Source organism: Procambarus clarkii, chromosome 30 (genome assembly GCF_040958095.1).
Source record: "Procambarus clarkii isolate CNS0578487 chromosome 30, FALCON_Pclarkii_2.0, whole genome shotgun sequence".
In the NCBI taxonomy this organism is placed as follows: Eukaryota; Metazoa; Arthropoda; class Malacostraca; order Decapoda; family Cambaridae; genus Procambarus; species Procambarus clarkii.
The window spans coordinates 18,743,527-18,771,152 of NC_091179.1; the positions used below are offsets into that span (position 1 = coordinate 18,743,527).

The 27,626-nt window shown below is 43.7% G+C and overlaps 1 protein-coding gene across 1 annotated transcript in view; it reads left to right on the forward strand.

Moving 5' to 3' along the window:
* Positions 1-27,090, forward strand: part of Duox (dual oxidase) — a 70,415-nt gene extending 43,325 nt beyond the window's left edge. Inside the window, exons 10-25 of the mRNA XM_045754011.2 lie at positions 471-654; positions 8,418-8,540; positions 8,761-8,962; positions 12,899-13,084; positions 13,470-14,204; positions 14,938-15,113; positions 18,190-18,353; positions 18,762-18,952; positions 19,575-19,758; positions 19,955-20,123; positions 20,707-20,844; positions 21,099-21,309; positions 22,012-22,176; positions 22,472-22,627; positions 23,181-23,309; positions 24,604-27,090. Of these exons, the coding sequence (XP_045609967.2) occupies positions 471-654; positions 8,418-8,540; positions 8,761-8,962; positions 12,899-13,084; positions 13,470-14,204; positions 14,938-15,113; positions 18,190-18,353; positions 18,762-18,952; positions 19,575-19,758; positions 19,955-20,123; positions 20,707-20,844; positions 21,099-21,309; positions 22,012-22,176; positions 22,472-22,627; positions 23,181-23,309; positions 24,604-24,732 (3,242 nt within the window). The 3' untranslated portion in view covers positions 24,733-27,090. The remainder of the gene's footprint in view (positions 1-470; positions 655-8,417; positions 8,541-8,760; positions 8,963-12,898; positions 13,085-13,469; positions 14,205-14,937; positions 15,114-18,189; positions 18,354-18,761; positions 18,953-19,574; positions 19,759-19,954; positions 20,124-20,706; positions 20,845-21,098; positions 21,310-22,011; positions 22,177-22,471; positions 22,628-23,180; positions 23,310-24,603) is intronic.
* The last annotated feature ends 536 nt before the right edge of the window (positions 27,091-27,626 follow it).

Here is a 27,626-nt window from a genome sequence, read left to right on the forward strand (position 1 = left end):
GATTGGTAAAGCTAGCCAACCTGACGGTATAGGTGAATATTTGGTTATACGGCGCCAGTGACCTGCTTGCGCCGCCCTAGTCATTCTTAACCAATATGGACGAGGTTTGTTGTGACTAAGCGTCCGCTCACTCATAGGCCTTTTTTAGACCGTTGTTGTTTTAGATTTAGCTAATCAGAACGAAATGTCTATGTAGCACGGGCTATGGTGAGCCCGTAACTGGAACTGAGTGTTGCCTAAAACTGCAGAAGCTGATTTAGGCTTCTTCCGAGTCTTATGTATGCCCTCCTTTCCCTGTCTTCCCTTCTCCCGTCCTATCTTCTCTCCCACCTCCCTCGTCCCTGCTCTAGGCGCCCTGGACATCACCTGCAGGTATACAGATATATCAAAGTTGTTATACATGCGTTACTAGACATAATATGTATAGGTTGTGGTGAATATTAACTCTTGTGTCTTGGGGCGGCGTGCAGGAGCGCTGAACATCATGCGGGGACGCGACAACGGTCTGCCCGACTACAACACCGTCCGCAAGTGCTTCCACCTGCCGCAAGTGTCCTCCTGGCAGGAGATCAACCCGGGCCTGGCCAGGGACCGCCCCGCTCTCATCCACCAGCTCCAGACCCTCTACCAGGACAACCTCATGAACATTGACCTGTAAGTGTCTCCTTAGGGGGGTTTCTGTACACCTTTTTTGGGTCGGATTGTGGTAGGGGGGGGGTGATGTGGGGAGAGGGGGGGGATGGGGGTTGCTGCGCTTACCCGCTTGAGGTGGGTCATTGTTGGGGTCGTCAGTTGCCTGCACTTAACACCCTTCTACCTTCCCCCCCCCCCCCCCGCCAACACAGCCCTCTCCCCCTTACCACTCACACCTCCCCCTCCCCCATGCACTCGCGCTATGTCAATAGGCCGTTCTACCTCTTTCGCCCTTACTTCATTACACACAGAAATCACAATAGCGTGATGCATCAAATGAACAAATCCACAAGGGCCGTAACGAGGATTCGAACCTTACGTCTGAGTGCATGGGGGGAATTTCGTAAAAATCCTGGTTTGTGTCTCAGAGGCTGCAGCAGGGTCAAGTAAGATCAGTAGAACTTCTCGTTGAAATTCTTTCCCCCAGATGTTTAAGGATCAATGAATGCAACAGACGTGACAAATTAGTATGATCTTCCATAACCACAAAACAACACAACCCAAATCACAACTTTAGCCCCGAGACGCGCTCGTGCCCCAGAAAATATGGCTTTCACTTTGTTTTAGTCTTAAATACCTCTCGATAATATCGGGTTGCAGGAGCTGATGTTGCAAAATGTTGTTGGGAATATTGCTGCTCCTCACTTGACCTTCACCACACCTAGCACACCACCACGACCTGCCCCCCCCCCGCCCCCCCCAAGGCGACCAGTTGTCAACGACCTGTCCCCCCCCCCCCCCCACCAAGGCGACCATTCTGTTCCGTATAATGGACTAAGCATTTGTCTTAAATATCTTTCAAATCCATCTGAAAGTGTCCGCTATACATTGGACCCGCTTTGTGAACGGTATTCAAGCGACCATTGCGAGACGCCCCATTTGACTCGAGGAATATCACAGGCTATATGGAGTTCCAGCTCCTGGACTCCGCCTTTAAGCTATTGTTTTTAAAATAATAGTTATAACATTGGAAGCTTTTGTGAGACACATGACAGTGTGTGTGTGTGTGTGTGTGTGTGTGTGTGTGTGTGTGTGTGTGTGTGTGTGTGTGTGTGTGTGTGTGTGTGTGTGTGTGTGTCCTTATGGATCTCCAGAGTCCATAGAACAATGGGCAGAGTTTCTTTCACCCAGATGCCCCTGCTACCTAGCAGTATATAGGTACCTGGGAGTTAGTCAGCAGTCACGGGCTGCTTCCTGGGGGTGGAGGCCTGGTCGAAGACCGGGCTGCGGGGACACTAAAGCCCCGAAATCATCTCAAGATAACCTCCTCCTACCCCGGGGTTCTTAAGGCGTCTGTGTACCCAGGGAAGGTAGTGTGTAGTGAAGATGATGTTCTTAACCAGCACACTGCTGACGACCTCAGCCGCTGAGAACACACACAAGTCTGGACTCCGTTGACCTGATGGAAGAGATTACTGCTCCGCCTGGTGGCTCAGGCGGTCAATTTAAGGAATTGTGTGACTCTGGAACCAGATTTGAATGAGTTGACCGCATAAACCTGGAGCAAGGTCACCCGGTATGTGTGGGTGACCAACATCCCCGCCAGCCCACCACTACGGTGGAGTGATGGCTCCACAGGAACTAACCCAGCGAGTCGGTGTGTTCATTGTGTACACGTGTGAATATTACAGCAGGTGTGGCACGGTCTCCATTGGTACAGTGGCGTGGGTGTTACGATGTTGTTGCTATAGATTCAGCTATTCTGAACAAGTTCCAAGTAGCACGGGCTATGGTGAGCCCGTCTGCTGAGCCTACTCTTGGCTGGCCACTAATCCTTACACACGGAAATCACAATAACTTGCTGCATCAAATGACTAAAGGAGGAGGGTGGGGACAAGGCCCAGCCGGGGACATCCCGTGTGTAGGTTCGATCCCTCATCACGGCCCTTGTGGATGTGTTCAAACTAAGGCTTGTTTGTGTGTGTGTTTCCCCCGAAGTGTATTTACCTTGCGCGCTCATTGGTAACTGCGCTTTCACTATTTGGAAACGTTGGCCATAGTTAATGAGCCGTGGCGCATTGTATGTGTGGCCCAAACTGTTTCGTCAGCAAGGAGGTATGCTGTTTAGTTTCCAGTTTCCTTCTTAGGCACTGTTCTCAACCCTAGTTAGGATTGAGAACACCTAACTTGTTCTCAAATTAACAGGAGTTAACGTTAAATAAATACTTAGTTTATTTAATAAATAAGTTTACTTAATAAATTTAAAACCCTAAGGATTTTAGTAACTTAAAACAACCACCTTGTTGTTTGTTTTTGTTGTAAAACAAGAAGTTAACAACCCCTAACTTTTAGAGCAACCCTAATGCCGTTTGGCGTTAGGGTTGCTCTATTCCTGCGACCTCTATTGCTTCGACCTCTATCTCTACCTTCCCCCCCCCAACACCTTTCTTCGGCTTCTTCCCCTCTTCCCTCATTCTCCCCCTTTACTCTCCTCCCTCATTCTATCCTTTTCCGCTCCAGCCATCCCCCCTCCAACCTTCCCACTCCGCCAGTCAAGGCCGCCGGCCCAGAAAGCGCGCTGGACGCGCTTTTGAGAACAACCTCGACGCTGGCCGGGTGTCGGAGAGCAGGTAGTGGGGGGAGGGGGATGGGTCGTCTTGCGTCATATCTGACGTCACAAGATCGGTGTGGTTGCCTCTACCACACCACCACCGTGGCCAGCGGCTGGGGTCGTGAGCACCATATGTAGGGATGTATGGACCCAGCTGCGATGGTGGCGTCCTAGACTTGTGGGGCGTCTCCACCTCCTCCTCGCAACTGGGATGTGTGTTTATATCATATATTTACGTATGTATGAATGTATGATATATACATTCATACATTATCATTACCGAGGTTCCAAATAACATGGGGTGAGTAACCCTCGGCCCGGAGGAAGCATATGGGAGTGGGGGGAGTAATATATATAGTAAAAGAGGGTTGAAAGATCTTATGTAATGAAAATATTATTGGTCCATTGATGATATCATCTACAATAATGCTTGAGAAAGGACCGTAACACACCAGCAGTCATCCTCAGGACCATTCCCCGTCTCCTAAGATCACTAAGTGTTGAGCACCCGTCGTGAATGGTCACGTATATATACAACATAGTTCCACGCCCTTACTGGCTTACACACAGCCTTGTCCTGTCCTCAGGTACACTCACATGCTCTTCACTCGCATCATCCATTCCTTCTACAGGTGGAAACTATGTTGCGTTGCTGGGGTCAGATTCACGAAGCAGTTACGCAAGTACTTACGAACGTGTACATCTTTCCTCAATCTTTGACGGCTTTGGTTACGTTTATTAAACAGTTTACAAGCATGAAAACTTGCCAATCAACTGTTGTTATTGTTATAAACAGCCTCCTGGTGCTTCGGAGCTCATTAACTGCTTAATAATTGTAAACAAAGCCGCCAAAGATTGAGAAAAGATGGACAGGTTCGTAAGTGCTTGCGTAACTGCTTCGTGAGTCTGGCTCCCTGGTTGTGTGTGTGTATCTTGTATACAAACATGGCAGTAAGGTCCGTGTGGCCATAGTCTGAAGGATCACTTTCATCTGCTGGTGTGTATACTGGTCCGCCAGCCAGCCAGCTACCTCTCGCTGCTCACCGTTTACTGCCTCTACCGCTTGGCCTCCTGAGTTGTTGTTGTTGTTATAGATTCAGCTACTCGGAACAAGTTCCAAGTACCACGGGCTATGGTGAGCCCGTAGTGGACTTACCGGGCACAGGAGCGGTGCTGTGCTGTGGCTCCTGAGTGAGAGTTCCACCCTTGTACCACTCCAGTATGTCTTCCTCACCACCACCACCACCATGGCAACACAAGCCCCTCACTCCTCTCACATCTCTCTCATTCACACGTAGATATGATAGAGCTCGAGAAGCTCAGGAATCTGTACACCAGTAGATTGACGATTGAGAGGCGGGACCAAAGAGCCAAGACTCAACCCCCTCAAGCACAACTAGGTGAGTACACGCACGCGTGCACGCTTGCTAACATTCTCTCAACAAGCATTCTTGCAAAATGCTCTTCGGAAACAGAGCCTCGGTCCTGTGCCAGGTAAGTCCACTACGGGCTCACCATAGCCCGTAGTGGACTTTTGGAACTTTTGTTAACGGTAGCTGAATCTAAAACAACAACAACAGCTCTGGTATTGTTTCATACTGTACATTAATATTTGTGTGTGTGTGTAAGCGTAACATATTCTCCCCCCACACAATGTATATATGGAGAGTATAAAGTGGAACATGTACCTTGCACACTAACAGAACATGTCTATTCTCTTGACACGCTACGTTGTGAAGCGAGCGTGTAGACTCCTTTACTGACACTAGCTTATCTCAGTCCACACAACATTGACCAAAAACTGGATTGTCCAAGCACTTGGACTGACCTGTACAGCAACGGCCTTGCCTCTCACAGGTCGGTGCTCGATCCCCCGAGGCTCCCAAGTGGTTGGGCACCGGTCCTTCCTTTCGTCCTATCCCGGGTCCCTATCCTCGACTTCCTTCCAAGTGCTTAGCACTTTCTCCCGGTAATGTATTGGTTTGGCCAGAAGCTCTTCTTCCCAGCAGCCGTCTTCGCTGTTGTTGAGTGAGAAGCACTTTACCTCAAGTGATTACCTTCCAACTTCTCTCCAAGAAAGTTTCCTTCACTCGGTGTATCCGAAGCATTCACCTCTCTCCACCCGTCTAGTTAATAACCTCAGTGATGTTATTAACTAGACGGGTTAATAACTTGGGCCAACCCAAGCAAAACATCTAACCTCACCTAGGCCTAACTATACACAAAACCATAATATATAATATTTATTTATCCAAACAGTTTTTTTTAATATAGCGAACAAAAACATTTACGTATGTCGCATTGAGGGAGGGGCTTGGCTTGGGGGTGGTTCCCTCGTACACAGCACAGCTCCACAAAGCTGGTCTTACTAATGGCCAACCCGTATATATATATGGTTAGGACGTGTTACCTTGTGTTAATGTGTGTTAGGCTGGTTTGAGAATGGTTCTAAAGGTTTTAAGAGTCCTCTGGCTAAGTGTGTTGTGTATGGTGTGTGTGGCCTGTAGCTCGGGGGTCGAGGGTGGGTGGCCGGTGGTCAAGTCTGACTAGTTGTAGACAGTTGAACAACTGTGGTGTCAGGAAAGTTGCCAGCTGGTAGAGGTGAGAGAGGGGGCGCTGCCAGCTGGTAGAGGTGAGAGAGGGGGCGCTGCCAGCTGGTAGAGGTGAGAGAGGGGGCGCTGCCAGCTGGGAGAAGCCACTGTGTAACTGCGTTGGTCTGACCGCCTTTCTGTGCCGAGTAACTTTATCTCTAACCACCACTAACAACTGTGATACAGATCTTGCATCAAGATGTGGAGGTTACAGTTCTGCAACACGAACCTACATCTTGCAAGACAGGCTGACCATTTGTCTTGAGTGCCGATTGTGGTTTCATCTTGGCGGTTTGGTGGCAGGATTGTGTCTCCGGATGAAACTCTGACAGTCTTAGACCAGGAACCGCCACACTTTTTTTTAGAACATTCTCTTGCCAATTTGATGAGTTACTTATTCTAGACTGGCGGGTGGGGGGGGGGGGGAGTGAGCCCATGATTGGGTCAAAATGATGGAGGTGTTCCGTAAACCTTGTTTCACCGAGCTATGATGGTATTCAGGGTGGTAAAAGATGATGCGTCACATATGGGAGTGTACTCAGCGGGCTCTATATCTGGGGCCAGATTCACGACAGCACTTACGCAGGTACTTACGAACCTGTACATCTTTTCTCAATCTTTGGCGGCTTTGTTTACAATTATTAAACAGTTAATGAGCTCCGAAGCACCAGGAGGCTGTTTATAACAATAACAACAGTTGATTGGCAAGTTTTCATGCTTGTAAACTGTTTAATAATTGTAACCAAAGCCGTCAAAGATTGAGGAAAGATGTACACGTTCGCAAGTACTAGCGTAAGTGTTTTCGTGAATCTGGCTCTTGGCTACTAGTAAATCCGCACCTGAGCTTGACTGCTTGAAGGAACCTACAAGAACACTGAAGGCTTTGATGACATATCTTGAGCACGGAGTGGTCATACAAGTGGTTCCTCTTACGCCAGGAGTGTGGAGAAGGGTGTGGTACACAGGACTTGCCTCCACAAGTACCCACACGGCCGCCACTCAGCACGTCCGGCCTCACCTGAGTAGACAAATGTGGACGGCACCGGAATACGAGTGTTGTTGGGGGAGTGAAGGGGTGTAGGAGAGATAGAAAGGTAGCAGGGTGCACGTGACTAGTGTGAGTACGGCGGTGGGCTGAGCACGGAGAGAAGGGCGCCGGAATGCTTGCACGCGAGAGGGGGCTTGGTCCAGTTGCGCAGGCACTCAAACCTGTTTCTAGAGATGAACTCGAAATAAATGTGTAAATTAAAATCTTGGTGATGGAGAGAGAGAGGCGAGCAGGGAAGGTAGATCACTGTAACATCACAAGGGGGAATACTGTCTTCGCCATGGCAACCACTTTACACACCAGCTAATATAATTCATGAGAGAAAATAAAGCTGTTGATGTAGTGTGTGTGTGTGACGAAGGGATGGGCGAAAGGAGTAAGCACAAGTAAGTAAATAAGCTTACTACTTACAAGTAGTAAGGGTGAGGTAATTGGTAGCAAACTATGTGTAATTACCGAAGTGTTGTTATAGGATGAGAGTTACGCTCGTGGTATCCCGTCTTCCCAGTACTCTTTGTCGTTTAATGCTTTGAAACTATTGAAGGTTTTGGCCTCCACCACCTTCTCGCTTAGTTTGTTCCAACCGTTTACCACTCTGTTTGCAAAAGAAAACTTTCTAATTGTAGTGTGTAGTACCATGTAAGTACCATGGTACCTATGTAAGTACCTATGTAGTGTGTAGTACCATGTAAGTACCAGCCTGTTCTGCAGAGCTAGCTTTAGCTACTCTTTCCCATCTCTGGTGCTTCTGATCACGCCTAGTCTTGAAACTGCTTCAACTACTTTCCCTCTCAACTCATTCCAATTGGTCACGGCTCTTACACCGAAGAACTGTTATCTTACATACCTTTGGCTCATCAGTGTTTCTAGTTCTCAAGCTTGGCCTCCTCTCCTAAACGTTTCCTTTTTGTGCACTTTGGTAATGACTTTAAGACTGTTGTGATCAAGCTTTTTAGCCTTCACTTCTCTATCGTTGTAAAGTCTACTTCCCTCAGTCTTTCTTCGTAGCTCAGTCCTCTTAAGTTCAGGAACCAGTATTTATATAAATCACTGGATTTTAAGAGTTCCTTTGTGCATTTATTCGTGGAGATTCCACACCGTAGTAGTGGTGTTGCAGCTTGAAACGTCGTGTGAGACTGCTTCTTCTAGTGCCTGAAGACTACACATACACACACACACACGTTACCTAGCTTCGTTAGTAGAGCTCGTGGTGATTCTCCTCACCCTCCAGGACAAGAAATGATCACTCGACCTCCACTATACGAAACTGCTTCTTGCTGAAGGGGTACCTCACTATGTCCTGTCTCTCACTCGTCATATTGTGGCTAAGCGATGAATTCTCCTACTTACTGTGCCTCACGTGTTCCTTGTACGTAGATTTAGTCTTAAAGACCTGTACATTTTCACCAATTTGTCCCTCTTCGTCGACTTTCTTTTCTGAACATATGCTGCCTCCTTCCTCACTCTTCCCGCTGCTCTTGTCTGCCTCCTCCCTCAGTCTTCCCGCTAAGAGGTGTGTGTGTGGGTGTTGCAGGTACGTGGGAGGGATGCTGGAGACCCAGGATGGACCCGGCCCGCTCTTCACCGCCATCATGAAGGAACAGTTCCTCAGACTCCGGGACGCCGACAGGTTTTGGTTCGAGAACGTTGACAACATGTAAGTTGGACCACCTGTTACTCTTGCGCACACACCTGTACACATACACCTATATACAGACACACACCGACCGGCATCCATATATATACTCAATACAGAATATGAAATATAAAAGTTAAAAAAGGTAGCATTCTGCCGCTTCTGCTCCTTCTGCGAGGGCGCAGAAGAGGCGCTCCCGGCGAGACTGACAGGTGTTAACACGCCCTCTCCTGCCCCTCAGGATGTTCACGAGGGAGGAGATCGAGCAGATCAGGCAGGTGAAGCTGTGGGACATCATCGTGAACGCCTCTGCCGTCAACCCCGACGAGATCCAGCGGAATGTGTTCTTCCATCGGTCTGGGGATCCGTGCCCGCAGCCGGCGCAGCTCAACACCAGCGAGATGGAGCCTTGCGACTTCCTTCAGGGCTTCGATTACTTCCAGGTTGGTACTTAAGAAGTCATTAAGCACTCGAATAGTAAGTTATTGCTGACAAAAAGGTGTTTATTGACACGTCTTGCGTTGAAGTTAAGAAAGTTACCTCGACTAAGTGCCATCTACCAATTATTAACTAAACATGATTTCCGGAAAATGCTATTGTTTAAATTTGTTTTATTGAGGTTAGATTATCGTTGACCTTTCACGAGCCGCAGTTCCCGGCCACCAGATCACTCGCAAAAACATAGGTGTGGTATAATGTCTTATTGAAATTAGAATTTTAAAAAGTACTCAAAGGTTGCAAGCGAGATTTCCACATGGTCCGTAAAGGGGCTGACGTTGGGGTGATGGGGGGGAGGGAGATGGGGTTACTTGAACAAATCCACAAGGGCCGTGACGAGGATTCGAACCTGCGTCCGGGAGCATCCCAGACGGCCCTTGTGGATTTGTTCATTTGATGCATCACGTTAGTGTGATCTCTGTGGGTGATGGGGTTACTTGTAACCCCTCACTCACCCTCCTCCCTCCCTCCCCATACCCCTACCTCACTGCCACACTCACAATGTGTGTGTTGATGTGTTCACTGTGTGGCATTAGGCCTCCCCTCATCTTCACTCGACCATTATTTAAACCCTCTTCCAACACAAATCTCCCTCCTTAGACCTATTAATTGTTAAATGGTTTTAATATCTTCGGTTTTTGTCTCTCTTCACCCTAATCTTGTCTCGCCTCACCCCACTTTTCTCCCACTCACCCAGCGCTTTCTCTTTCCCTCTCTCTCTTTCCCTTCCTCCCTCTCTCCCCGCTCTGGGGTCCGGGAGAGCCCGTGTACCGCCACCATGGAGATGAGACACATTTCGTTCAGGGAAGTGTTTACTTCCACTCAGCTGATGTGTCGGCTTCTGCCAGGTACAGTACCTGGCCCAGTACCTGCCACGTGTCTGGGGTCCAGTACCTGCCACGTGTTTATCATTAATTACACTCTTGGATCCATTTAAAAACAAATCCTTCACCCTTTGATCCGATGAGATCTTATCTTTGTAATTCTTGGAGCTGTGATGCTGGAAGCGCGGGAGAACCCTTAAAATGCCTCAAACACCGTATTTGTGACCATTTAAGTATCTCTAACCGTACAGGTTTGTCCCCCTTGGATAAGTTGTGTTCCAGGGGACAAACTTAATAATAGGTCACTAACAAGGCAAGAGACGCTCTCCCACTTCTAATAATTTCACTGAAATAACTTGAAAGCCTTTTCTGACTAGACCTCAATCTCTTGGAGTCGATTCCAAATGCCAGAATGAGACCTCCAGCTCAGTCCTCGACTTCCTTATGCAAGTAGGACTTTAGGTCGTTTTTACTGATATCTCTACAGATATTTTTATTATTGATTTAGACTTCTAATTGATATTGACTTTATAAATCTGACATTTTGATTTTAACTTTTTTTTTGATTGGCAAGTGTTTTTTCTGTTAACACTGATTGGGCAACGATTGTCGGTTCTGGAGGAAGAACTTGTACGTTCTTCCTCCTATACTGTTATCATTCGTAACATTAACATTTCCACGAGGAATGTCAATGAGGCGTGGAAGACATTGAGGCGTCAGTGTGCACTTACGAAGCGCACGCATTACCCGCTGGACCACGATGAGCTTAAAAATATCACAACCAAAAGTTGTGATATTTTTCAGTTCTACCCACACCAGGTGTGGGTGGTGAAATCCACCGACAGCAGGTGTAGGTAGTGATGATCCTACTCTTCCGCTGTCGCAGGTGTGGGTTGGTGAACAAGGGTGTAGCAGGTGTGGGCTGGTGAACAAGGCTGTAGCAGGTGTGGGCTGGTGAACAAGACTGTAGCAGGTGTGGGCTGGTGAACAAGGCAGTAGCAGGTGTGGGTGTGGTCTCTAGTACAGACGAGTGTGTGTGTGCATGTGCTAGGTCATGGGAGGAGGTGGGGGGGGGATATTGGCCAAGTTTTGCCCACTGGAGAACTAGTATCAAGTGTTGGGGAGGAAAAAGAATGCAGGGAGTGTGTGTGTGTACGTACTTGGGGCCCCCAAGGTACCTCCCTCCCCCGCCCCCCTACACAGTACTGGGCCTGAAACATCAGTCATGGACACTTGTCAATCACCCGCCATAACTGATAAGGTTGTGGGCGAGAAGTTACCCCATACAATTACAAAACTTGCGCAAATTGCAAGAAGGCCATGATAGTGGCTATTAGAGTTGAAGCCAAGGAAGTGCAACCAAATGCGCCTGATAGCTTGGAGGAGGAGGAGGAGGAGGCCGGAAGCAACTTAAATTAGAAAGATAACAGATTCGATACAAGACGAAAAGTATATATATATGGTTAAGCTGGCACGCGAGCCGGCTGACCTCAGTAGGTGGCGCAAGGTTGGCCGTGTTGAGGGGCAGCCTTCAGCGACCATAACACAGCGTCATCCACCGTGAGGCGGACCACACGTACGGTTGACGGCCAGTTCTCCAGCGTGTGGAGCGCAAGCCTCCAGCCCACATCTCAGGCTGAGGCAGGGCCCAGCAGCCGGGACCTGAAACTCTTTGAAACATCAGGGCGAGTACGCACGTACTCGGGCTGACACGTACATATGCGCAGAGAGAGAGAGAAACATGGTATGAGTGACCAGAGGCAGACAAAGATGATTAGCGGGTGCGGCGCGTGTCTGGGGTAGGGAGGGAGATGGGGGAGTCACTCTCGCCATCGCTGGCTCCAGTCCACCTTGAGTTATCCAGGTTTTTCGCCGAGGCGCGCCTCTCCTGGCTTTCTGTACCGCGGCCCCAGCAATCCCATTATTTACACATCGAGCGTGTTGCCGTCTGCGGCCAGGCACTCTGCGCGCACCTACCGCATTCTCACCTTAACACAACTTTTATGAGGTCGTATTTCATACATGGCCCCTCTCTCCTCCCCCCCCCCCTCCTCGCTGAATGATCTTCGTAGGTCAGAAACTTCTTTGTCAGAAAATTAAATCTTACTCATTATAACCTTAAACAGGAAAGATGTTTAAAGCTCAAAAATTTGAATAATGTAACTTAAAATGTTAACTTATATTATGGTAGTAGGTACTTTGGGATGGTAAGTGGTAGGTGTTCCCGCTCACTACACCGTTGCATATATTTCACTTTAGCAAGGCACTTCCCTTAAGAATGAAGCAGGTAAACTAGCTACAGAGATGTTAGTGTGCAATGGCCGACAATTTTTACCTTTCTTTCTGTCTGGACTCAGAGGACGCAGTCATTGCTCAAGTTGCAATTCATGATGCACATTTTATGAGCTCACGAAGTTGGCATCCTGAGGTCACGGGACGGAGACAGTAAATTGTGTAGTGGCTGGTGAGTCGAGGGTTACTTTATGGTTTACTTTGTCTGCTGTAAACTAGTAGTTAAATAGCATATGTTGCCATAGTTCAACTGTGCAAGAGGAGGATTTACGCTTGTGCGCGCGACATGATTGTTAACACATTGACTAGTAGTAGTAGGCATCCATCAGTTAGGTTAGGTTAGGTTGCACACTAACATTGACTAGTAGTAGTAGTAGGCATCCATCAGTCTCGGGAGACCATGGTGCTGTGCTCAGGTTATTGGTCTGCAGTGGCCGGGGTTGACCTCGAACCCCGGAACGGAAAATATAGTTTAATATGACCTGTACAAAGTCATATTAAAGTACTTGTCGTGTGTATTTGGCTCCGACGTCATTTTTTCACGTGTTAGTTATTGAGAAGAGACCTTAATGTCTGTCTGGATTTGTTTCACCTCTCACTGCTGTACAACTGTCAGCACCATCTCCCTATACCTCTTGACCTCCCCTCTCCCTAGCCTTCTGTCTACACCCTTTCACCCCACGACGCCTCCTCCTCCCCCTTTCCCGCCAGCCGTGCCCCACCCCCGCGCCTCACTAACGCCGTGCCTTCTCTCCCTACACACAGGGGTCGGAGGTGACGTACATCTACTCGTGCATCCTGCTCCTGGCCGTGCCGCTGGTGTGCGCAGGCGCCGGCTACGCCACCGTCAAGTTCCAGAACTCCCGCAGGCGACACTTCAAGACCAAGCAGGAGGAGAACAACAATGGCCGCAGCGTCGACAAGATGATGGTCAAGGAATGGCTTCACCAGGTGCGTTGCTGGCAACACTGATGGCCTGCACTCTGCTTGCCCGCCTGGTAACGCTGGCGGGCTGGCGAGGTCACTGGCTATATTGACAGCTATACGTTATAAGAAATAATACAGGTCACGAAAGGTCTTGGGCAACACTAACGTATGTTTTGAGTTACTTTGCTAATTTGCAATAATTGATGAGTTAACTATAAAAATATGAATATAAATTAAAATTTAAATTTATCATACGTTTGTGTCGTTTCATTGGTAGCACTTACGGGCTATTCATGCCCGTGCCACCTCTTGGGTGGCTTGATTTTCATCAATCAATCATTGGTAGCATGTATGTAAAGACGTGAAATTTATCTCGCATTACTAATATTTCTGACCTCCTGGGCCGCAGAACCACAAGCGCATCGTAAAAGTGAGGTTTGGCCCCAATCAAGAGATCTCGACCGTGAACAGGAAGGGTGAGAAGATGCGCAAGGTGGCTCTGAACGGTGTGGACGCTCTGCAGGTGGAGCTGACGCAGGACCCCCGCAGGAAGCCCATGGTCCTCATCCGCCCGCCCAAGGACCACGACCTGGTGCTGGAGTTCGACAACGAGGCAGCGCGCCGCAAGTTTATCAACAAGCTGGAACAGTTCATGAGCTCCCACAGGAAGACCGTGGAGAAGATGCACACCAACAAGGAAGAGATGCTGGCTAATGCCGAGACGAAGGAGCGCCGTCAGAAGCGCCTGGAGCACTTCTTCAGAGAAGCCTACGAACTCACCTTCGGCCTCAAACCCGGAGAGGAGAAGCGGAAGCTGGAGGATGCTGGCAACGACGTGATCATGGTGATGCGCACGTCGCTCTCCAAGAAGGAGTTCGCGGGCGCTCTAGGCATGAAACCTGACGATATATTCGTACGGCGCATGTTTAACATTGTGGACAAAGATGGCGACGGGAGGATATCCTTCCAGGAGTTTCTGGACACCGTGGTACTCTTCAGCAAAGGTACGACCGACGACAAGCTTCGGATTATCTTCGACATGTGTGACAACGACCGTAATGGTGTCATCGACAAGACTGAACTATCAGAGATGCTCAAGTCGTTGGTGGAGATCGCCAAGACTAACACCGTCAGTAATGAGGAGGTGAGTGAGACGATACGTACACGGACGTGTGCACTGAAGTTCCTTCACGTGCGCACTAACGCGCAAGAAATTTTCTTGTACTGTATTGTTCAACATAAAAGTTAAATATGAACTTTTCAACACACACACACACGAGGCTGCTGCTGTTGTATAGTTACATAATGTGATTTATGTTGAGTCATTATCATTCAATGTAATATTTCCTTACAGTTTTGCTTCGTGCAAGAAAATCTTTTGTAGTAATTCAAAGGTAATTACTTGTAGCAGCGATAAACAACTTGCTGATTGCAATCAATCTATTAAAGCAGAACTACTACTATATAATAATGGTTGTGAAACTGAGTTGGAAATATTAAATATTACATTAACTCCTGACATAATATTTGTCATAATATAAATTATGGCATAAATTTACATAAATTTAAAAATAACAAAAATTTACAGACATAAATTTACAATAACACCAGTGCAATATTCCTATGAAATGTAACTAGAGATAACAGTAGCTTCCAAATTGTGAAATTAATGTAAGTATATGTAAGTCAATATTGTACTTAAGAGTAAGAGTAAAGAAGGTTAACCGTGGGTACACGTAAAAAGATACAGTAGTAGTTCATAGTTCAGTCTAGCTAGTTCTTGTGTGTAAACCACAGTAAATGAACGCTAGGCTCACATACTGTGTTACCATATCCCATAAAAACACTGTAAACTGACATGTGTTTGTGTTGATCAGGTTGAGGAGCTCATTGATGGCATGTTCAGTTCGTCTGGCATCGACCACAAGGAGTCGCTCACATACGAGGACTTCAAGCTGATGATGCGAGAGTACAAGGGAGACTTCATCGCCATCGGGCTCGACTGTAAGGGAGCCAAGCAGAACTTCCTCGACACTTCCACCAACGTCGCCAGGTAAGGGAAGGTCCTCCTCCTTCAGGGGGGCACCAGTGGCTGACCCAGCCCCTCTTGGTCTCAGTTGGAGGGCTCTTTTTTTTGGCTACAATTTAATTACAAAGAGCTATAGTTAGTGAAGGATTACATCAGAGCCAGGCAGCCAGCCAGTGAAGATTATAGCAGAACCAGCCAGTCAGTGAAGGGTTACAGCAGAGCTAGAGAGGCAGTGAAGGGTTAAAACAGAGCTAGACAGACAGTAAAAGGTTACATCAGAGCTAGACAGCCGGTGAAGGGTTACAGCAGAACTAGACAGCCTGTGAAGGGTTACGGGACAGCTTGACAGCCAGACGGTAAAATTGCAGGATGTAGAAGACTGAAATAATGACATATCTTTGTGTGTAACTCCCTGAGCTGTTGTGCTCACTCGAGTACTGACCGCAGCTTGTGGGGACACCCGGGATGTAAGTAGCTGCCTCATCCTTTGTTCTCACCAGCTCTATTTTGAGCCACCCGAGCACTCTAAGGTCACACACATCCTGGTAACAGCCCCGAAGGCCCCTGGGCGTGGCGCCACATATATTGTACCTTTCGCGCCCTGCATGATTCATCTGTCGTGTCTTAGTAGGTGTGTCTTGGCGTCATGACGAAGGTGACCAGGCACTGGAGGCGCGCCACCGTGCAGGCTCGTGGCCAAGATATTCTCGGTCAGGATATATGGTTACTTTGTTTGGGTTTAATGACGTGTACTCATTGTCCTCGAGATGACTCTAGTCGGTCGTTATATTTTAAGCGTTGATGCTATTACAAGGTTGGCTTGTATATTGCTCACGTGTGCTCAAGTCCGCTCCGTGTCTTTCTTCGAAATGTTTTGTCCAACGTAAATGTGTTGGGGTACCCACCTCCGTCCCCCTCCACCTCCGTCCCTCGTCCACCTCCGTCCCTCGTCCACCTCCGTCCCTCGTCCACCTCCGTCCCTCGTCCACCTCCGTCCCTCGTCCACCTCCGTCCCTCGTCCACCTCCGTCCCTCGTCCACCTCCGTCCCTCTTCCACCTCCGTCCCTCCTCCACCTCCGTCCTTCCTCCACCTCCGTCCTTCCTCCGTCCTTCCTCCACCTCCGTCCCTCCTCCACCTCCGTCCCTCCTCCACCTCCGTCCCTCCTCCACCTCCGTCCCTCCTCCACCTCCGTCCTTCCTCCACCTCCGTCCTTCCTCCTGAGGGACTTCCTCTACTTGGTTCTATTGACAATGCTAAGGACATAAGAATACCGGGAACTTCAGAAAACCTAACTATTATATTACACGAAGCGGCTCTTATTTATGTCCTCCCAAACTGGCTTATACACGTGTCATAACCTACGCTTGAAGCGATCAAGGGATCCCAAGGATATTACGATTCTCTCGGTAATTTGTTCCACAAATCAACAACCCTATTAACAAACCAGTATTTACCCAGGTCTTTCCTAAATCAAAAGTTATCCAATTTATATCCGTTGTTTCGTGTTCTATTTGGTGTTAATATATTTACTATCGTATTAATATCTCCTTTGTAGGGAAGGGTTAACAAACAAAACTTCAGTCGGTTTTGATTCTTCAGTTTGTGTCCATTCCAGTAAGAAAGTGAGCGAGTCGCCTCCTGTTTATATCCTACCACTCACACTTGTCTAACCTTCGCTTGAAACAATCCAACGTGCCGACGTGTGCGTGTGTTGCCGGGCAACGTGTCCAAAAAAAATCGACAATCCTATTTGAAAATCAGGATTTACTTCGGTCTTTCCGGAATTAAGTTATCTATTTTGTATCCATTACTGTGTCGTATTGTGTTGATGTATAATTACACTTAGGTAATTACTTACACACACACACACACACACACACACACACACACACACACCTACCTATATTTATATAACATGGGGAGGACGTTCCCTATGCTATAAAGGATCAGGGTCAAACTGGCGTGAATGTCAGTGGAGCTAAACTTAGTTTATATCAGAAACTAGCGCCGTGTGTGTGTGTGTGGGGGGGGGGGAGGAAGGGGTGTGAGTCATTACCAGTGACTGGCCCCAATGACTAACAAGTCATGTTGGGGGGGTGGGCCGGGAGGTGTGGGAAGGGGGGGGAGGGTTGATCTTAAAGGAGGATCCATGGGTTTGGTTTCATTAAGGGGGTCGAAGGTGATGTGACGGTTCACCTCTGATAGTGTGGGTGGAGGTTTGATTAGGGGGGGGGGGTATGACCTTGGTGAAATTGGACTCAAGGTGCTAAATAACCCACTCCCCAGCGCGCGTGCACACACACACACACACACACACACACACACACACACACACACACACACACACACACACACACACACACACACACACACACACGTGTGCGTGTGTGTGTAATTACCTAAGTGTAGTTACAGGATGAGAGCTACGCTCGTGGTGTCCCGTCTTCCCAGCACTCTTTGTCATATAACACTTTGAAAACACACAAACACACACACACACACACACACACACACACACACACACACACACACACACACACACACACACACACACACCTTGTGTGTGTGTGTACTCAAATAGCTCTTGCTCTCTTGCGATAGTGAGAGTAACTACTTAAGGAAGCCAGACCGCGACTGGGAGCAGTAACACCTCTATAAGTAACAACGAGACTTACTTTACCGTTTCCTTCATTGTGTTTACCAGTGAGGTAATCCACGGAGAACGTCTCTTCCGGCAGCTGCCAGGCCGCCTCCTGTTCCTAGGCATCCTAGGTTGTGTAAAACTGTAATATCAATATAGGCATAGGTTCAGTACTAATTGTAATATCTTAACATACTAAGAAGGTTAGGTTAGGTTGTGGTTTTCTATTCAGCGTTTCAAGGTAAACTCAAATATTCACAATAAATTAGCATGTCACATATGCACTTTTTCATAAGCAAGATATTGACTATAAGCAAGTGCGAGAACGGGTTGCATTGATATGTATACTTATTTCCTGTTGGTCACACCCTCCATAGGGATATTCTAATCCATATTCCTGTCGAGTTATAGTTGGCATGTGATATATTATTAATTCTGTGTTGTTTTCTCCCTCTCAGGATGACCAGTTTCCACATTTCTGAGATCAGGGAGAGGAATCGTCACTGGGTGTTCAAGAAGTACGACTCGATCGCTGCCTTCCTGGAGGCCAACCGTCAGAATGTGTTCTATCTCTTTGTCTTCTATGTCATCACCATCGCTCTCTTCTGTGAACGCTTTATCCGTAAGTGCTAATATACGTCTCGGCCAGGACTCGTCAAGCACTTTGGTGTCCACTTACGAAACCTCTACATCTTTCTTCCATCACAGCTGCTTAGTCTCTAATTATTAAACAGTTTAAGATCTTCAGCATTTCGCAATAGAAGGTTATTTATCATATAGATAACCTCGTAATGCCTCAGAGCTGATACACTATTTAATAAAATCAAACTAAGCCCTCTTGATCCAGGAAAGATGTACATGTTCCGTAAGTGAACACTAAACTGCTTGTCCTGGTTTTCAAATGCCAGATATTTCATTGTGTTTAGTAATTGTTGTTATTTAAATGTACATTCTGTTATGTGAGAAACGTTTTTAATGCTTATATCAAGTCAATACAATGCATTAATAATATTTTTTTTCTTTTTTGTAGATTACTCGTTCATGTCTGAGCACACGGACCTGCGACACATCATGGGTGTGGGCATCGCTATCACCCGAGGAGCTGCCGCCTCCCTCTCCTTCTGCTACTCCCTCCTCCTCCTCACCATGTCCAGGAACCTCATGACCAAACTTAAAGATTTCCGCGTCCAGCAATACATTCCACTAGACTCCCACATACAGGTGTGTGTGTGTGTGTGTGTGTGTGTGTGTGTGTGTATACAGGCAACAGGCTCGAATCTTTTACTTGCAACACACTTCACTTTCTTAGCAATTCTTTTGAGCAGTGATGAAGTATCTGAAGCTTTTTGTGTTAATTTTAACTTATTTAACATAAAAGGATCTAATGCAGAGAATGAGTGAAAATGTGAAATAAATTGGCATTGGCACCCAATTGGCAGTGGGTTAGCGTGTAGGCCAACCCACACTCACGGAATTATATTAAAGTGACGACGTTTCGGCTCGTCGTGGAGCATATCATGTGGTGACGAGGAAGGCTGGCAGTCTCTCCATATATATATTGACACTCTTCAACGATTCCGTGTCACTACTTTTTAACGGTTCGGGATGGACCGATACGTTTCCACTCATTTAATTTCATATGTACTCTGTGTTGTTATAAACATTTAATGCCGGTGAATTGTCCCCCATCTAGAATGAAAATGCCATATAATTTCTGGCTAAGGTCGTAAAGCCTTCCTCAGCAAATGACGAGTCATAGGCAGTTACTATCTGGATTGGAATATCGAAATAATTACTTTACGTTTGCTACCGATTTTAGCTAATACTTACTTTTCTTCTACAGTTCCACAAGATAGTAGCCTGTACTGCACTTTTCTTCAGTGTGCTGCACTCCGTTGGCCATCTAGTCAATTTCTACCACGTAACAACTCAGCCTGTAGAAAACTTACGGTGTTTGACTCAAGAGATAGCCTTCGCCTCCGACCAGAAACCCACTATTGGCTACTGGCTTTTCCAGACTTTAACTGGTATGTTTTTTTCTTTTCTATTTAGTATATTTTTCTGTTTAGTACATTTCATGCGACAGTTTGTTTTCGCTTCCATTTATTGCTTGATTTTGGAACTTCTATATGTCTTTCGAGTTTGATTATAACCTTTTCGACCTTATTTTGTTTGGGCAAGATGTATTTTATTGTTTTCCATTAATGGTCTTTTTTTTTTAAGGATTGACTGGCGTGCTTCTGTTCGTCATAATGTGCATCATCTTCATTTTTGCACATCCAATGATTCGGAGAAAAGCATACAAATTTTTCTGGGCGGCTCATCAGCTGTACATCTTGCTGTATGTGCTCAGTCTTCTCCACGGCCTCGCCCGCCTCACCGGAGCTCCCAGGTGGGCCTTGTGCATCTCTTGACATTTACATTCGATTTTTACAACTGTGTAAATATTTTCATGTATAGATATTAAACCTAAATCAATCGAAGAATATAGAATGTGGGGGTCAACTCTTACTATAGATTTCTGGGGGAATTGTAATTAATATAACTGGTATTTTCTTTACTAGTTTTCATAGTTTACAGTCCACCTTCCTTAAGTTGTTGCAATAATGGTTTGACAACACCAATATCACAACACAATGGTTTTCACAACACACAAATTCCGATGGCGAGCAAAGTATATGAGAAAGTAATTTATTAAGCCATTAAAAGCTAGTAAATCTGTGAGACAGGTTTGGATGTTTAACCAACCGTGTACCTACTTGTGCTCACCAGAAAATGGACTGGAGCCATTGTGCATTGCTTTGTAAGAAAATCTGTGAAGCCCTACTAATGTAATAAATGAACAAATCCATAAGGGCCGTGACGAGGATTGCTCTCGGACGCAGGTTCGAATCCTCGTCACGGCTCTTGTGGATTTATTCATTTGATGCATCACGTTATTGTGATTTCTGTGTGTAATGTAATAAATGTTTCAGGTTCTGGATATTCTTCGTTGGACCTGGTATTATCTACACACTTGACAAGATCATTAGTCTGCGCACACGGTACATGGAGCTCGACATTATTGAAACTGAACTGCTGCCATCTGATGTGGTCAAGATCAAGTTCTACAGGTAGGATGGTTATATTCAGTAATTATCTCATGAAACTATAGTTCAAGTGATAGTTTAACTACTGTCCTAAAAGAGCTATGCTATTGTGGAAAATATGGACATAATTCAAATTAGTCACATCAAATTTCAAGAAGACATTTACAATTTTGCGAGTGCTCTAAAGTCTAGTGGAATTCTGTGTTCATATAATATTATTAACACTTTTTTAATCTATTATAATTTGTATATTATAAGGAATTACTCATTTTTGTCAGGCCACCAAACTTCAAGTATCTGAGTGGACAGTGGGTCCGTCTCTCGTGCACAGCCTTCCGCCAGACCGAGTACCACTCCTTCACCTTAACATCTGCACCTCATGAGAACTTCCTCTCTTGTCACATTAAAGCCCAAGGGCCATGGACCTGGAAGCTTAGAAAGTTCTTTGATCCACATAACTATATTCACGATGAAGAGAATCCTCCGAGGGTAAGCATGCTACAAGTTGTTATACATATAACTATAATATATATATACATATATACATATATATATATATATATACATATAACATATAATATAAACCGTCTGTAGATTCAGTTAAATATTTTGTTTCTAGTTTCAAATTGTCAGGAGTAGGGAGAAGGAAAGCTAATTAGGCTTGTCTAGGTACCCCTTACTCCAGTGGAAAAAGTGGAAACTTTTCCCAGTATGCGAACCACAACATTTTAACTTATTCTTGGGTGCCTATTTACTGCAAGGTGAAGAGGTTTATCAGGTGTAAGGAAACGTTCCCAAACGTCTCGTTGTGTTCCTTAATAGAGCCAGTAATCATTCTGTTTGTAAGCCAATTGTGCTCACCACTGTACAGAAATAGCTTTTCAGTAACCAAGAATTGCGTGCGAATATGGGTTTGAAAATACTTTCAGCCTATTACTTGTGAAAAATGTAATATTGGAAAATAGTTACAATATTGCTGTCATTTTGCAAAAGCATCATGCAGCTTGCAATGTTTTCGTGATCTTTGTTAGTTTTAGTTTCTGCCATAAAGCCTCAATATTTAAATGCCTGCAGATATTTAACAATTAAAATTCTTGTATAATTTATTTTAAATACAAGTGCATCAATTTATTTTAATTAAAATATGCAATCATTGAACAGGAAATAATTTAGTTTTTTTTTTTTTAACAGATCCGTCTTGAGGGTCCATTTGGTGGCGGGAACCAGGACTGGTACAAGTTTGAAGTGGCAGTGATGGTTGGAGGAGGTATTGGAGTCACACCGTACGCGTCCATTCTTAATGACCTGGTGTTCGGCACCTCCACTAACAGATACTCGGGTGTTGCCTGTAAAAAGGTTAGCAGTTGATGAATTCCACGAAATGTTCTATACAATATTTGCAGTTCCTGAATATCCTCCTGCACTGAATTCTTTATCATCATCTACAATTCATCCTAAATCATATATATAAAAGTTCTAGCGACTCTATATTGCTACTACTGCCTCCGTTTATCGTTATTTTTTATTGTATTTGTTAGTTTGTTGTAATATGTGCGTTAAAATAGGTACAGTACCATATCAATTCATAACATTTTGCATCATATTTTTAAATACAATGTTTAAATGAAGGAAAAATCTATGATTATTTTAGGTATACTTCTTGTGGATCTGCCCAACGCACCGTCAGTTCGAGTGGTTCATTGATGTGCTGCGAGACGTCGAGCGGAAAGACGTCACCAACGTCTTGGAGATGCACATATTCATTACTCAGTTCTTCCACAAATTTGATCTTCGAACTACTATGCTTGTGAGTGGCTTCAGCTTATTTATTTATACAGTATTTGAATTTTGTTCATATGTACTTTATTTGCAAAATTAGAGATGTAATATTTACCCTTTCATAAAAATACAAGAACATAATACTGTATAAGTTAAAGTATTTATTACAAAGGATTAATTTCCTCATCTTAGCTCCTTTCCCTAACCCTTCTATGGTCCACTTACAGGATACTCGTGCCACCTCTAGGGTGGCTTAATCTTCATCAATCACTCAAACCTTCTTTGGTGAGGGATGTGCTCTGATCTGATGACATGTAGTGTAGTTGAAGCCATTCTGGCCAAAGGAACAGACAAAGGGTGTTCAGTCGTCCTGTTCGGTCATGTTTTCCCTTAAGTCACGTGCTTTAGCATATCTGGCTCCATTACTGTTTTGTTAGTCAAACATTTTCTGTTAGTTCTGTTAGTCTTGGTCAACAAAACTCGGTGATCAGATGAAGTATTTATACAGCACTAGTGACCTCATTTCAAGATGCCACAGAGAGTTATTTATAATTAATTATTTATATATCTTTTTGTTTCAGTATATTTGTGAGAATCACTTCCAGCGATTAAGCAAGAGAAGCATGTTTACGGGGCTCAAGGCTATTAATCACTTCGGAAGACCTGATATGACATCGTTCTTAAAGTTTGTTCAGAAGAAACATAGTTATGTAAGTTCCAGTAACTTTCGTAAATTGATTTTAGTCTTATTACTCTCTAAATAGAATGCATGTATTTGTACGGTAAGAAGAAAGATACTGTACTGTACTGTATTTTATTTTGCCAAATTTGTTTTCCCAGGGTGAAACTGCCATATATATAAGATGACAATTTTCACAATGCTAAAATTTATACTGTATGTACAGAGGATTATTGTTTAAAGAGTCAAATTGCAGATCAGATGCAATGAAAGATTCAGATCTGGCTGCCTACAGTCAGATGCAACAAAAGCTTAAAGACTCAAGAATTTCGCATTAGATTAGATTTATTTTGCCAATAAATTGCATAAGATCAACAAAATAGTATTTAGAGTAATTTAATTTCATGTGATTTTTGGTATGAAAATATGCACAAGTATGTGTTCTATCATTTTCAGTATTAAAACTAGATTAGTTGTGACAAGTAATAACGAAGATTGAATGCATCATTTAGACTATAATCAGTTGTTCCATTCTAGCAAGAGTTAGCCTGACCCCCTCCTACCCCACTGCAAACACAACCTTATTGCATTATTATGTAACGTTGGCAGAGCATTGTTGAAAGGTCTAGCAGAAAAATACTGAGAAAATATTGCAACAACGAAAATAACATTGCACAACAAATTAGATGTTGTATACCATTGTAGAAAGTTTTGTTTACTTGGCTGACTCTCCTTCCCCGACCCCCACCTAGTGAACCCCGCCCCCTATATTAGTCTGTATCCTGCCCTCTTCCCCCGCCCCCTCCCTCCCATTTATAGGTTAGTATATATATTATGCAGATCATACCCGCTCTGCAGACAGAGGTGGAAATATTACAGGTACATAATAGGTAATAGTATAATAGGTACACAACCTGCTCAGGAGCTGAACTCTAATATTCTGTAGTTTTAATTTTACACACATTTGTGATGGTTATAAAGATTGTGACCTAATTGCAGTTCTCTGAACTTGACGGTACATGATCACAAGCAAGTAAGAGACTTGCCGGCAGTACAAATAGGCAATGTCTGCACAATCTACAAGAGGAAAACTTGGGTATTTGGCTGGGATTTTGGGTAATATGTCATCCAGAAAAATACGTAAACATATTTTGAACATTTGTGATAGTTTGCCTCGTCTTCCATTTTAATTCAGCAACCCACCCATTTAGTGACAGTATTTACATCCTGCAGAACTGGGAGTCAACTGTGTGGCAGATATAATCCTTCACAGCTAACGCTGTGTTTGTCTTGTAACGTACTAATGCCGCATTTAATATTTCCAGGTTTCTAAAATTGGCGTGTTCAGTTGTGGGCCTAATCCACTCACAAAAAGTGTCAGCACGGCGTGTGAGCAGGCAAATCGGGGTCGTCGCCTACCGTACTTTATCCATCACTTTGAGAACTTTGGATAAGTCCCTTGACGCTCATCTTGGGGTTATAACAACAACCCATCAAACTTCTCTCTAAGTAGCTTCAGTAATTACCGTGCCACCTTATGTATTGCTAGAGTTTCTGGATGCTCTGTGTAATGTAGGGAATTCTCAAATTCCATTTTAATTCCGTATTCTAGGGCTGGCTGTGAGCATATTATGCCCACACCCCTAACTCACGCTACCAGTCTCATGCTCTAAGTTAGCATTTTCTTAAATTGCAGTTATTGGATGGTGTAATGGAAATTTTAGGGTATGCCATTTTTAGTAAATGTAGTGCAATTCTTCAGCAGAAATCTTTTAAAATATTCATAAAAATTATTTATTGTATAAATTGCTAAAAAAAAATGCAGCTTAGAATACAGTGGACACTGATATTTGAAGTACTGAACAATCATTGTATATACTGTATCTTGAAAATATATTTTATACGATTTAAGGATTGAATTATGATATTTAAACAGTATTCGTCATGTATTCTTAAAATAAAATATAATATATTCTTATACTGAGTAATAAGCAGTCAAGATTTATTACTTATCATTATATGCTTTTGTGTATTATGATGCATGCTGTGTGTGTCGTGCTCTGCGACTGGTTCTCCTAAAGTGTGACTGCAAATGCTCACTCTCATCAACTCGTGTAATATATGCCATAAACTGGTACACAAATGTCCTTTACTTTTAACTCCATATAATTCACTCCATCATGCTTTTGAAACGTGATGTGTACATTTCTAATAGGCTAACCAATATCTAAATATTCATTGTATATGGTTGTGCAATATTATTTTAGATTTTTTTTACTATGAACTCCATCTCTTGTAGTATACTAATCCATAAATATTTGAAAAAACAAAAAATTGACAAATTTAACACATATTTTTGTCTGCTGCATTATATGGTAACCTCAGCCATATTTTTACTGTGTAAATTTTAACGAGAGTTACTGTGCTGTTCTGTTTGTATTGCAACAATAATGCAAATTTTCTGATGAAATTGTAATGCAACAAAATTTCATGTGCATGTCTGTATACCCTGGAGAATGATACTGCCTGTGAAGAAGCTTAGGGAAAGTGTCTGCACCTCACTCTTCTTAATGAATGGTTCATGTTCCTTATTCTTCACGATTTTAATGATTTTTATATGTTGCTGTGTATAAAGGCTTAGACATGTGTGTATGTTCTTCAGAGATGGAACTTGTCAATCTGTCTTCAATAAAATCTAAAACACAGTAGAGAGGATTGTATTGTTAACACCACAAATAACCGTCTTCTGAATTCACTTTGGTAACATCAGAATTTTTTCCCTTCAATATGTTTTACTTTGATTTTAGATTCCAGAGGAATGGAGAAATAGAAGTTTAGTAATATTTGGCAGACATTGACTGTCTTCCATTCCTAATGTTTAATACAAAAAATAATATACTGTAAAATACAAATATCAGATGCACATATTTGGTGTTGGCAAATTACATAATGAATGCAGTTGTTAATGTGTTAGAAATTATGGTTTTGTAATGGTATGTATTTAAAAAAAATTGTAATTCATAAATTTACTATATAATTTCGAGATTCTTTGAGGCTAATACAGCATCTTAATACAATAATTTATTAAATTTTCCAAAAAATTATGAACTACTGTATTAGTTTTGCAGTCAGGTTATATTTATATCACTAAAATTTTCAGTTCATAGAATAATGAAAATATGCAACATGCATTACCTAATATACATGGGTAACATAATAAATATTGGCCAATCTTAATATACATATTTATAGCAAGTGAATGTACAGATGGCGAACTTACATTTTTGATCTGTCATTGTGCAGCAAGTTGTAGTAGAACAATTGAAATAATTACAATATTCCCAGTTTTAACTCAAGTTTTTATTTATGACTTCAGTATTGTATCATCACAGCAGAAATTTACTCCACTAAGTGGAGGGGCTCTGCAAGGCTGGTGTTAATATTACCAACTATGGTCATAATTGACAAGTTATACAAAGATGGAAAAGTGGCAATAGTGTAGACAAAGATAATGGTATTAAGTTGCATTTTATTGGCATAGAACAGTGACCAAGGGTGCTTGCAGGATGAAAAAAATTGGCAGTTTGCATTTGTTTGTTCTGCATAACACACTTGCTGTTTGTGAGAAAAATGTTCTCAGCTGCTGTCACTTAGTTGTCATTATTTAAGCTGGGTATTTACAAGCAACAAATAATATAATATGGATTTGTACTTTAGGCCATAAAGTATTAATGTATTGTCTTACTTTCTTGCGTTTCGATATTCATACATGTAAAGAGTACTTACGAAATAAAAGTACCTTGAAGATCAAACTGTGTTTTTATATTAAACAAATTATTACAAAATGACGTCTTTTAATGTGATCCAAAAATATAAAGATATATTAATTATCCTACGAAGAATTACATGCAGGTTGTCCAGTGGCACGAGCAGACTTTTGGTACCGAACAGGAAGCATTCCCGTTCAGGCTAATTGTCACATTTAACTTATAAATTTTGATTACAGCCAATGTATGTACCTCATACGTATCTACACAACACAATATAATTTAAAATAAATGTTATAAACGAAATGTTGTTTTATTCTATCTAATAACCTAGAAACGGAAAATATTGTTACTTTTACTTAATTACGTATGTTGTTTGTTTCAGTCACGCTGTTGTGATTTATTCTCTGCGTTCTTTGTTTAAGTTGAGTCAAGGTCTTCCTGCAGCTCTCGCTGGAATTTGTTATCTCACTGGTTCCTTTCACGTCTTAAGCTTATTTCCTGCGCTATGTGAGAATTCTCTCAATATTCAGCAGATAATTTACTTGTTTTCAATTGCTTTAGCTGTATTAAGTCTCGTT